General features: G+C 49.7%; 1 protein-coding gene across 3 annotated transcripts in view; it reads right to left on the bottom strand.

Moving 5' to 3' along the window:
* Positions 1-259: 259 nt before the first annotated feature.
* HERC2 (HECT and RLD domain containing E3 ubiquitin protein ligase 2) overlaps positions 260-12844 on the bottom strand; it is a 188691-nt gene continuing 176106 nt past the window's right edge. For all 3 annotated transcript variants that reach the window (XM_040969236.1, XM_040969235.1, XM_040969237.1), the window contains 9 exons: positions 12178-12375; positions 9027-9110; positions 5457-5598; positions 5126-5320; positions 4206-4318; positions 3454-3644; positions 2492-2597; positions 1935-2147; positions 260-1267 (listed from right to left, as the gene is read on the bottom strand). In XM_040969236.1, coding sequence (XP_040825170.1) covers positions 995-1267; positions 1935-2147; positions 2492-2597; positions 3454-3644; positions 4206-4318; positions 5126-5320; positions 5457-5598; positions 9027-9110; positions 12178-12375 — 1515 coding nt within the window. In that variant the 3' untranslated portion in view covers positions 260-994. The remainder of the gene's footprint in view (positions 1268-1934; positions 2148-2491; positions 2598-3453; positions 3645-4205; positions 4319-5125; positions 5321-5456; positions 5599-9026; positions 9111-12177; positions 12376-12844) is intronic.

The following is a 12844-nucleotide window of genomic DNA, read 5'->3' on the forward strand; positions in this document are numbered from 1 at the left end:
CTCCTTCGCTCCCCCCAACACCAGCTGCTCCCTTGGAAGCTCCCAATCCACTGAGGACCACACCTTTATCAATAGAGTGTAAGTTTTAGAATCAAAAGAATCTAAACCAGACTGGAAAAGCTAAAGTACCAATGCATCAAAAACTATCTTGGGATGGGAGGATCAGATATACAGGGGGGAGGATTAGATATACAGGGGGATTGTAGCATATTCACCCAGTGTTAGTTTAACTGGTTAAAAAAGTGCAGCCTATAATTTGACAGACATTTTATTTATAGGGAATTAAAATGTAGGCATATACATGACACAAACATTATATATAGTACACTTTCCATGATCGAAGTTACGATGCTGTTCACAGAGAGGCCAGATTCAAATTATATGTTGCATACATTAAAATGGTGTACCTGGGGAGGAGGGGTGGGTCCAAATGGCCTTTTCTGTTTCCCATTTTGGTTTAAATAATCTATGACTTCATTCAAGTAATACTGATCATTTCATGTTCCAAAAGCTTTTAATAAACAAATTCAGGGTAAAATTAATTGAAATATTTATGAGTTAATTGTTACACAGTATATCCAATATACAATCAAGACAATGCACAACACTTAAAAGGAAGAAAAAGGGGGGGAAAGTCTATTGCACCCACGAGTAAAAAGGCTTTATTCATTTAGGGGATGCTGCAATTCAGCACTTATATAAACATTTACACACTTGAATGACACGGAGCCCTACGTGTAATGCAGCATTACGGGGTAAGAAGACCCTTGGAAGTCTCCAACACCGACACCAAGTGTCCACGTGGTACTGCACATGCACAGGTGAATTTCCCATCATTCCTCCGACCAGCGTTCCAGTCAACAGCAGTCTCTCCGCTCCCTCTCCCTCGCGTCTCCAGGACCAACACTCACGAGGCACACGGGGCACTGTGTGCCCACAGTGGTGGCACTCCGTCCTCCTGATGGGTCGTGTTGCACCATGCTGTTGTTCTACCTTAGTGTCCTGTTAAGTAATCCTGCGTAGAGTCGGAAGCAAACGAATCGACATCCTCGTTATCCGAGTCCTCGCTGCTGTCGTCGGCAGCTGGCTCCCCTGTGAGGGCTATGCGGGCGTAATCATCCGTGTCGATGGACTTGCAGAAGTGGATGGCGTACTTCAGCTTCTCCTCCAGCACCTGTTTACAGGAGTACCTGGGCAGCTTCAGCAGAAAGAAACATGTGTAGGATTCAGGAAGGAAATGGTCAGGAGGGTTGTATTTATCCAAAACCTGTGGAGGAAAAACAGTCCACAATCAGAGACTCCGTACCAATACAGCTGAAACCGAACACCTGCACTCGTTAGACTCATGACTCGCACCAAAAATCACCACACTTGGTTAAAAACTACAAACTGATCTAGAAAACAAGGAATTTGGTGAATTTTAGGAAATAAAGGAATAAACATGTCTTGATAGCAAAAAACAAAACAAAACCAGCACTTGGTCATCACATCATTCACTTTTAACTAATCAGTCCTGGGAAGAGGGTGTCACGGCCCTGCACATCCCTTGCTGATCTCCAAAGCCCCTGGTGCTCCCCGGTGAGGAAGCTCTCTGAGCCGGTCCGCCCACTTCTGGGTACTAGAGGGCAGCACTGAAAGGCCCCTTCACCTTTACACCTCAGCAACCCGGGCTGTGAGCCAAGCTACTGAGAGAACTCATCAGTCTGAATAAGAAACATATTAGTGATTCAAACAAATGCATTACACAACATAAGCTAAAAGTCTAGAATATGCTGACATAACAGTAGCATGTTCTCATGATGGCCTGGGTGTCTTTCACTTTTGTTTCATCAGGACACCGGAGATTCACTTTTCAATCTGCTAAAGTAACCCATGTAAGGACACTCCACCCTCTGCTGGCCCCAGGCCAGCACCCCGGTCACCAAGGGGCTTACCTGGATGACAAAGTCTCTGCCGCGGAAGTCAGCGATGGTCCTGGGCAGCCTGGTGCGGCCCCAGACAAAGCGAAGGAAGAGGGAGCGCTCTGTGTTGGAGAAAGACTCCATCACCTCCCAGAACCACTGGATTAAGGATGCAGAAGGCTCGACCCCTTTGTATGTTGCCACGGACTTCAAAAGATGCAGCGGGATGTCTGGGCTGCCACAGACCTGTAGAGGGACATTCATCAGGCCTGGTCGACACTTTCTGCTTCAGCAAAGATCTGTCACCCTTTCTAACAAGGCTCGTGTGGAATGAGGAAGGTCCTGGGCTGCCCAGGAAGACGGGCGTCCAGCACCCTCGGGGGCAGGGTGGAAGGCGAATACACGCTTGGCATGTATTTTCATTTCATTCAACACACATACACATAACCCAGATGTGTCAGATGCATGGTTTTAACTATTGATCCTGTGAACTAGATTTTCAGATGCAAGAAATTCATTAGCGACACTGATCAACAGGTCACACTAGACACAAAGCTGTTCCAGGGTGACACCGCCCGTAAGTCACGTACCATTGTCTCCAGTTCATAGCCAGTGAAGAGAGAAAGAAGGGGGACAGGCACCACTCGGGCCATCCCTTCCCGGACGGCAGCCACTTGTTCGTCAAATTCGTGGAGTCTGAAAGGAAAAACTCACTTTAACATCCTGTCCTTGGTGACACAGACGTTGCTCTGCTCAGAGCAAGTGTTACCGCAATAGCCCTGAGGCCACACACTTCCCAGCTGGGAAGGACCAAGGCGGAGTGGCGTGAGGTGACAGACGTCGAGGCTCTGCACAGCCGGGCGCACAGACGTGGGCTCACATCCCTGAGCTAGACTGACTGCAGCTACTCACATTCCACAACAAAACTCTTATCACCTCCTACATGGACACACATCTTCCCCATCCAAGAGGAGCATGCCTGTCAGTCCTGCGGCTGAGACCCCTCAAGACCCTGGGACAGAGGTGTATTCACAGTTCTTACGAATACAGTCACTGTAATTCTTGTGACTACAGACCTGACCCTGTCAGGACGAGCAGCACCCACCCGCTCTGCGAGGCTTCGTCCAGACACCTCACAGTCGGTGAGAGCAGGGGAAGCTGTGGGGTGCCACTGACAAGCCACACGTCACCTGAGCCACTGTGGCTCAAGGCCTCTGCCCAAGGATGCTTCCGTACTGGCACCAGACACAGCCTTGTCCCAGCAGAGCTGCCAAAGACAGCACGGGGGCACAAACCAACCTAGGACCTCTTTAAGGCAGTCCTTCAAGCAAACGGTTTACAGTTGGGGCCAGGAATCTCAGACTACAACAGTAAATCCTGTGACACTGATCATAAAATAAGCTTCATGCCCACAGATCGGCAATAGGTAGGAGCCAAATCCATTAGCACTTTATTGTCCGTGACATTTCTGAAAAAATGTAGACATCCAAGCAAGCACTTTCTGCTCCTTTTGCTACTTATCATATAGACATAATTGCAAATGGCCACGAACCTATAGTTTATTGCCAGTCGGACATACTCGGCGCGGTTCTCCAGGGTGATGTGTGTGTACTTGGAGCTCAGCTGAATGTCCTGGCCACTGGCGCTTGGTACCGTGAAGGGCAGGCTCATGGCCTCAAACTCCTCGGAGGTGGCTTCATTGTCACGGATGTACATGAGCCCAGGAATAAAATCTTTATCGACCTTACAGGAAGGAAAAGGAAAGAATCCAGTTGTTGAATCACAACTGTCGCCCAGTCACGTGGGCACCTGGTCTGTCCTGTGGTAATTCTCAAGGTTACGTACGCATTACGTGTACTGAGACAGCAAAGAGAGCAGCGACAAGCAAGTACTTCACTCAAGAAGCTAAAGGGGAGGGCGAAAATCAGAAACCAATGGAGTCCTTAAAATGAAGCATGGAGAAAGCAACTGAAACTAGTGTGCCGTTCCCAACAGCTGTAGCAGGAAGGGCAGGGCTGCCCTAGGAAGGGGCCACATCCCAGCGTGCACCTGAGGGGTTACTCAGCTGTCCAACAGCTACACAGGGAGGAGTGAGCTTTCTTAAGTGACAAGACTGCAAGTGCTGCAGAGTGTTAACAGAATGATAGTCCTCGGCGCTCTAGGAGCAGACCAGCCTTACAGCCAGACATCTGTTGCCATGTGACGGAGGCTGGTGGCCAGCAGCAGCAGGCCAGAGCAGACCGTGCCTGATGACTAGGCCCTGGAACCTCCCACTCCAGCCCCTCAGTGCTCCAGGGGACGCACCTCACTGAGGTCTGCGATGGTGAGGCTCATTCCGGCTAGCTGCTTCCACACGGGCTCGGCGAGGTTGAGGCTCAGAGGGCTCCCTGTCCGGATGGCGATGCCCAGCAACACACCTGCTCATTCAGACACATGAGACAGCTTGCAACTGGAGACTGAACTGTGTCTATTTCACTCAAACATGTCACCAGTTGGCATGAGAGGAGGCCTCAATGCCTCCCAAACCAACAATGCCCCAAATCATAAGGCTCTCCTGTCATGAAGTCATGATAACCTTTTGTTTCTTCCCTATCAAACAAGTTCCTGATTTGTTATGTACCTTCTGCACATAGCTGTACTTCGCACAGAGGCCAAGTTCAGTCTTGTCCCTCTGACAGCAAAGCAGAGTGGAAGCCTCTAGAAGCAGCCAGGGAGCAGCTGCCCTCTTTGGGGCTGTGCAGGCAGCAGGGAGACACTACAGCCAGGCCTACTCTGCACGGACTTCTAATGCGACACAGGAGAATCTATCCCCACCGTGCCCCTCCCCGGCCCCCAGCTCCAGCTCTGCTCTGGGTTGCAGATCCATTTGAACCACAGGAGCACATTATTTCAGATCCTCCAAGAGCCAGACACATTGTCCAGATGTCAGCCCACAGACACAGGCTGTCCTGCTCCACACATCCCTGCAGCTGTGCCCAGGACAGCCACTGCACAGCTTCCAGCAGCTCCCCGCTGCCAAGCCTGAAATGCAGGGCACACAAACCCAGCTGCTGGCTCACATCCAATAGTGCTGGGGGGACACAATAAATGCTGGCGATCATCTGCAGGGATGAGAGTCTCAAAGGTAAAAGTAGGCATCTGCAATATCAAACATCACTCCCAAGACAGATGTGACAGATGTGATAATTAACTTCAGCATGGCACAAGCAACCAAGAAAGCCCACCTAGGAAGCGGAACATGCTGCTGTGCACAGGTGCCCTGGCAGCTGGGTTGAACAGGTAGCAGTCTCGGTTGGCCCCAGACTCATCCCTCCCATTGGGCGTCACAATGAGCAGGGGTGTCAGTCCATTCTGCAGCTCCTCACAGATCTCGGCGATGGACTCGCTGTAGCCACCCCCACAGTCATCCACGGATTCACCTGGAAGAAGAGGAGAGTCGGCAACTCGCAGCCCCCAACAATGCCACCCTGCAGGTCTGTCTGCACCCGACACCCATGCTCCACTGTGCTCCCCTTCCTCAGTCCACCGATTCTCCAGCACACTACCACTTCTCACCCACGAACTTGACTTTCCAGACGCGGTGAGGGAGGAGGAGGCTGTCGGGACTGAACGAACTCATCTTAGCACACATCTGCCCAAAGACAGACTTGGTACCATCAGGGCCTGCTAATCCACCTTTACTCCTTGAACGTTTGACCTGGAAAGGAAAGACACATGAGCAGCTGGCACAGCAGGAGCCCACAGCCCAGCCCCCGCCTGCAGGACTGCAGCCGCCCCCGCCTCCCCTCCTTTCCCCGCACCCACCCACAAGCACACTGTCTCCAAAAAATGTGAACACCTCCTGCCTGAAGAGCAGGCATGAGCTGTGCCTGTGACAGGCAGCCCTCCTGGCCACTGGGACACCTGGGCGCCACAGCCAACACAACCTCCAGCAAAGCCATCACGGGAAGGGCAGGCTCTGGTGACACACTCCGCACCCCATTCCTCCGGAGCCAGCACCACAGTGTCCCTCCAAGGGCCTGGTCCCTGCCTTTGCCTGCTCACACAGGGGTGTCCCCACTGATGCGGCACAGACCAACACCGTGTTTGGGGCCGTACTGTGAATACCGAGGCAACTGCCTGTCACCCCCAACCCAGCAGGATCGTTGCCAGTCTGCACAGCCGCCTCCAGGATGGGTAGTGTGTGAAAAAGCACAACTTTAGAAGCGATGTGAACCATGACCACGAGGGCTGAGCCAGCCACCAGCTATGACCTGGTACCATGCATGCTTAAGTCATCCTCAGGTGTCACACCCTTAGTGGCTTCGGACTCTTCCACATCACCAGGACCCCTGGGAAACAAGACACCAGCATTCCCAAGCAGCCTGCCCAATGTCCCAGGAGATCCTTGGGAATAAGAACTCGTGTCTTCTTTGATCCCTCCAGAGAGACCCTCATCTTCTTAGCTCACTGGAGGGAGATCTGGGTCGGATTTAACAGCTAATTAACCTCACAGTAGAAATGGCCACAATCAAAATTAAAACCACAACAATGACAATAAAAATCGCAGCTTGCTATGGAATGCACTTCACTGTATGCCACATACCCGGGTCAGCATGCACAAATGGTATTTCCCTTCACCGTCATAGCCACTCACTAAGGAATCTATCAGTGTGCCAGCACAGAAAAGGGAGGGGACACAGCAGCACAGCCTCCTGAGAGAGGGAGACACAGACCCAGCCTCCACTCTGACCCGCTGTGCTGTCCTCAGCCACCCACAGTACCAGCAACCTCTGCCAGACTGCCTCTGGCTGCAGCACCGTAGTATAACGGCTGGGTAGCCCAGCCAGGACTCGGAAAAGAGAGACTACTGTATTTTCTTTGGCCAGAGGAACACAGACGATCTGAATTTACCTAGTCTGAATTTGCTAAACTGTCAGGAGTACTATTCTGTAAAAAAAAAAAAAAAATCACTATGTAATTAAAACGTACACTGATCTTCGGATCACTTTAAAACAAAATTAAATTACAGCCTAGAAAACCTTTCCAGGAAGCTCCTGTGACACAGAGACTTGAGCACTTCCCACAGCCCTGGCCCGCGGAGGCTGCTCTGGGCAGCGTTGCGGGCCACGCACAGCCACTGTACACACTCCACAGCCCTCTGGTCCGGGATTCACCTCGGGTTCGTTGATCGGAAATGCATTTCTACATCCACATTTGCTGAGAATTTCCTGGCCTCAGGACGGGGCACTGTGCTCTCAATTGCAGGGCACTGGGGCACTAGTCCACACAGCACACTGCGCTCTTAAAAAGCCTAACAGAATTTTGCCTTCAACTACACAGCTCACTCCTTCCAAAGTGTATGGAACAGGGCTGGGGATAGAATGAAAACTAAGAGATGTATTAAATACATATAACTTCTTAAATATTTGAGACGAGAGCGAAAGGAAGAAATGTGAGGCTTCACTGACATCCAAAGTACTCCGGGAGCCTGGGCAAGGTTGTGCGGCAGTACCACAGTCCAGAAACGCCCGTTTGTGCGAGGTGGTGCTTGAGCCATCCGCTGCCCTGAGTAAGGAGACCCCAAAGCGCAGCACAAACCACACTGATCACCCCAGGTGGAGGAATAAAAGGTTTTTTTCATGAACCTAGTTGAACAACCCGTTTATTTGTGGAACTGGCTGACCTACAGCCTGGCATTAACCACTGACGTCAGTGAAGACTGTAGTTCCATCATTGGAGTCACATGTATTGTCCAACAAAGGCAAGAGTTTGATGCCTTAATTCAAAATGCCCCCAAGTGTAAGTCTGAAAAAATATTCAAGTCATGTAATCAACATCAGGGTAAAAATCATGTGTTAATACAAAGGTACAGGAACAAAGAGTGAGTTCTTCACGGCTCTGTGTTTCCGATCCAAGAGGCGCGGCCAATTTCACTTGAGCATTAAATGTCAAGTGCCGCATGCTATCCCATCAGTGCCCAGGGTTCCTTTCTTTCCCTTTCTCTCTTTTTTAAACAGCAAGCTTATATACACTTGGTAGCAATGTAAATTCAGAATGGTCTCCTTTTCACTCTATTTACTACAGTGGGACAGTATTAGCAACTCTGGCCCATTAAACTAGGCAAAAAACTCCTACTTCAGGGGAGGGTATGAGTTGGTAGGATCATGAATTGTTACACAGAATGCTCTGATATACACACCACTGGCCTGACCCACTTCACTCCTCAGAACCTAACCTGGGGGCGGAGGGTGGGTGGGGAGGCAAGTGACAGGGCTGCCCGGATTGAGAAAAGCAAGCACAAGCTTCCAGCATCCAGAGAAACCTGGCAGAGGGAGGAGGGTACATGGCACCAGGGGACTGTAAGCAGGTACTGCACACAGCCCACAGAACCCTATCCCACGGCATGGGAAGAGCCCACGACGCATTAGGTAGAATAAAGAGCAAGTTACAAGACTCTGATTCTCTCTCTCTCTCACACTCACACAGAACAATAATTATCACTATGTAGTGGAGATATGGTTCATTTTATTTTTCTCTTGCTTACCTGGATGTGGCTTGTCTTAAGATTTATTTTAACTAATTAACTGAAAGGGAACAGAAAGAGAGGGATGGAGGTGTGTTGGGAGGGTAGTAGGGGAACAGAGGAAGAGAGTCAGAGAAAGGGAATTTCCTATCTGTTGGGTTCACTCTGCAATAACTACTTGTGGGTGAGACAGAAGCTAGAAGCCAAGAACTCCCACCCAGGTCTCCAACTCAGGTGGCAAGGACTCAAGTACTTGGGCCATCTCCTGTTGCTTCCTCGGGCACATTAACAGGAAGCTGGATCAGAAGTGGAGCAGCAGGGGATACCACCATAGGAAGTAGCTGATGAATCTGCTCTGCTACAACACCATATATTGGGATATCAGAAATAAATCTTCCTTACTTTTCTGTAAAGAGAAACATTTACACTCCTACCTAGAAATCTCTGCATGTTAGAACATCAGGCATGGGAAGCACCATGGAGACAGCCAGCACCTGCTGCTTAGAGAAGGGACACACAGAAAGTCAGCTGGAGCTTTTCCTTTCTGCCCTTGGCCTGAGGACACCTTCTGAACCCAGGAAAACACCACCACACAGACTGAGAACCCCTCCATGTGTTACCTGGATTCGATTCAACTCCACCACGGGCCCATGCTGACGGTCTCGCACCATAGTTGCTTGCACCACTTTTCGGAAAGCTGCCTCCTGAAATGTAAAAAACAGGTAAAACTCAGAATCGGATCCATAAAGCCTCATCAACAGAAAAATCATGTAATACTTTTTTAAAAAACCTGTTACTGAAGCACAGACTTTAAGAACAATGAACAGCCACCTTTCTTGAGTTGTGAGGCTATATAGGAGTGCCAGACATGGGGCTGGGAGCAGTGCAAATGGTGCCAACTGCCAGGCAAAATTAGGTTGTCCCTCTGGAAACTACAACAGCCTGGCAGTGACACACTGGGCACAGAGCAAAGGCTGAAGCTTGATAAGCATCTCTTCTGACTCAGATCTAAGAGGCCAGGGTTTCTCTGGCAAATCACAAGACCCCACTGGCAAGAACAGCTGCTGAATCACCAACTGTGCCACAGAGCAAGCCAGACCCGATGTGGGGAATGGGACAGACAAACAGAACACACAAGGTTCTAGCTGTGCACTTGCATTGAAAGCAAGTTGGAATGCCAAGGACAATGAGCATGGGCTGAGCATGGGTAACAAGATGAGGATATCACTTGGGAGCAAGGCCAGCTGGTCACGCCCTCTGGACAGAGGCCAGGGAACAGCAGATGGAGGGAAGGGGACTTGAAAGACTCTTAAAGCAGGTAGGCCCATCAGACTTTGGGGAGCACCAGAGACCCCATGCAGAGAGAGAGTGACTCTCCTAGGTCACAGCTGAGAACACACAGGGCAAGGAAGGGCCACAAACAGCCGAAGACATGGCCCGCAGCAGGAGGAGACACACGGAGGGTCAGCAAGGCCCTTATCACCCGCCAAGGTCCATTACACCTGCTCTCCACTCAAGGACAGCTGCAAGCCACCACTGCCTGCCCAGTTCCCCACTTCCCTTCAGTGTTCCTATGCAGAGGCAGCTGCACCTGCCGCCCATTCCCAGTTGCCCACAACACCTGTCAGGAGCCGTGTACTGTAGCCACACTGAAGCCATTTTGAATAGAGAATTATGGGCCAGTGGAAACCTCCCCGCTGGCTAGATGCTTGGGAAAGAAGTTATGAAACTAATCACACGCTTAGCTTCAATTGTTTCTAGCAACTGTTTCAGAATGTGATTTATGCTGTACCTGCAACATCCTGTTACTGGTTACCTACACTATTGTTGATATGGTGGTTACTATTGTTGATAGGGTCGCTGCTCAAGAACAATCAGTCTTGAGACCATGGCTTGCGTCCTAGTTTCTCCTTTCCTCCCTGAGCCTTAGTTACTGAAGAATATTAAAACCCTCAATTAAAATCAATAAACTGACAACTTGATCAGCCATACTGCCTTGCTGTCCATTCTTCGTGTCTCGTGTCCCTTCATTCTCTCCTAGGTTGGTTGCCACCCCCGTTGACTGTCCTGCTGGACGGGACAAACACCCACTCCTGGAAACTCCAGAGGCTGGCCCTCTCTCATGCCCAGGACAGGAGCCGAGGCCATGGCACACTGCCGGCTGCTAAGCGTCCTTCAGATGCCCCTGGCGCTCCCCTCGCCTCTCCTCCACAACCCTAGCTGTGCCATATGCTCCAACCATGGCCAGGGGCCCTCCCCGGGGCTCCCCACAGCACACACCCCCTCCTCCACCCACAGCCTGCGGGTCACTCGCATGGACTCTTGGGGTGTGCTCTACTTCTCACTCGTCTATTTATAGAAAAAGCCTGCTCCCCCCCACTGCCTACAATCACCCTGGTTTTGAGGGATAAGAAAGTTAAAGAAGTCATGTGCTATTTTTCATGATTGAAAAACAGTTAAAGTTGATTCCTATCAATTTTACCTGCCCACAATTCCTTCCTGCTTCCATCATCAGAGATGATCTTAACTTTAAACATCACCCTTACCAATTAGCACCTCAGCTACATGTGAAAGTAAAATCTATGTATCTGAACTGCTCAGAAATTGTTCCAGAGAAGCCAAAACAAAGTCAATTCTTAAAAAAAAAAAAAAAAAAACCTGCTTGGACAGAACTCTAAAAAAGGTTTATTATATCATTAATAGGTCATAACCTTTGATAGTAAAACATGCCATACAATGCCAGGCTCTTCCAGACTAGAGGGTTTCTCAATCTAAGCCCCATGTGTTTTCCCTACAGAGATCCTCCCACCACACAAAAAGGAGCCCCTTCTGGGTCATCTTGTCAAGCTGCTTGCCAGAAATCTCACAACTTCCAGTACTGGGAACTGCTGGTGGGTTTTCCATTGGGACAAAGTTCAGCTACTACGAATGTCAGTGAGTCAAAGCCTATCTGGTGACTTGAGTACACACTCACTCTCAGTGTTAAGTCATCACTGGGCCAGGGATGTTTGCCTCCACATCCTGGTACAAAGCTTCTACCAAAACCGTAACTCCTCGCGCCCTCTGCTGGACGTCCCCCGCAAGAAGCAAAGGTCTAATCTTGCTTACTTAGGGGAGAAGGGGACTCTGCCATACAAAAAGGCCAAGTAATCAAGAATCATCCCACGAACAAAGGGTCAGTTTGTGTGAATGCCTCTGTGACCTTCTGCAGAAGTGAAATGCAGAGATTACAAAGGGGGGAAAAAGCCACACCCAACCATGAATTTTTTTATAAACTCCAGAAGGAAAGAGAATTGTATGTGTTAATATCATTGATTTATTCCAAGTAGCCCAAACAGAACCACACACACTCAGTGGACACTCAATGATTGTTGAGTGACCTATGTTCTACATTGCCAATGTAAGAAAAAATTTTTTACTCAGAGCCAGCATGGTGGCATAGCAAGTAAAGCCATATGGGTGCCAATTCATGTCCCTATTCCACTTCCAATCCAGTTCCCCACTAATGGTCTGGGAAAAGCCATGAGAGATGGCTCAGGTGTCTGGGCCCTACAGTCCATATGGGAAACCTGGATGAAGCTCCTGGCTTCGCCCTGGCCTATCTGGTGAGTGAACCAGCTAATGGAAAAGCACTTTATCTCTCTTACTCTCTCTAGCTCTGCATCTCTGTAACTCTTGCAAATAAATAAGCCTTTTTTAAAAAGAATTTTAACTGTATTAAATTTTTGCAAAGGCACAGGACTGACACAGCACAGGCTGCCACTAGAGTACCTTTCCCTGAGAGATCAGAATCCCCCGCAGCGTGTCAAACCCCACACAAGGCCCGAGGCCCGTTTCGTCCAGAGAGCCCTCCAGGTCAAACATGGGGATGCAGGGGCAGAAGAGCTCCGAGATGTGGTGCAGCAGCAGCAGCCGGTTCCGCAGCGCCATGACGGGGATTTCCTGCAGGTGGTTGTACTCCATGGGGACCTGGGACGACGGGACATGAAGTCAACACAAGTGTCAAACGCACGGACCAACACATATGTGAAGGAGTTCAGAACACTTTTTTTTTTTAAATTTTATTTTCAAAAACAGAGAAGCAATATTTCTGAGTTTGGTTTGCAAAGCCACACCATGTTACTTTTAGAGTAATATCCTGGCCAGCACACTCAATCAAGTAATGTGAATCAAGGAGATTGCTAAAAAATCAGTCTAAAGAAATTGTTGGGCCTGGTACAGTAGCCTAACAGTTAAAGTCCCTGCCTTGCACACACTGGGATCCCATATGGGCACCACTTCTAATCCCTGCTTCCCATCCAGCTCCCTACTGGTGGCCTGGGAAAGCAGTCAAAGATGGCCTAAGCCTTGGGACCCTGCACCTGTGTGGGAGACCTAGAAGAGGGTCCGGACTCCTGGCTTCGGATCAGCTCAGCTCCGGCCATTGCAGTCATTTGGA

This window comes from Ochotona curzoniae, unplaced genomic scaffold, assembly GCF_017591425.1.
Source record: "Ochotona curzoniae isolate NIBS_2020 unplaced genomic scaffold, NIBS_Ocur_1.0 scaffold_4701, whole genome shotgun sequence".
Taxonomy (NCBI): Eukaryota; Metazoa; Chordata; class Mammalia; order Lagomorpha; family Ochotonidae; genus Ochotona; species Ochotona curzoniae.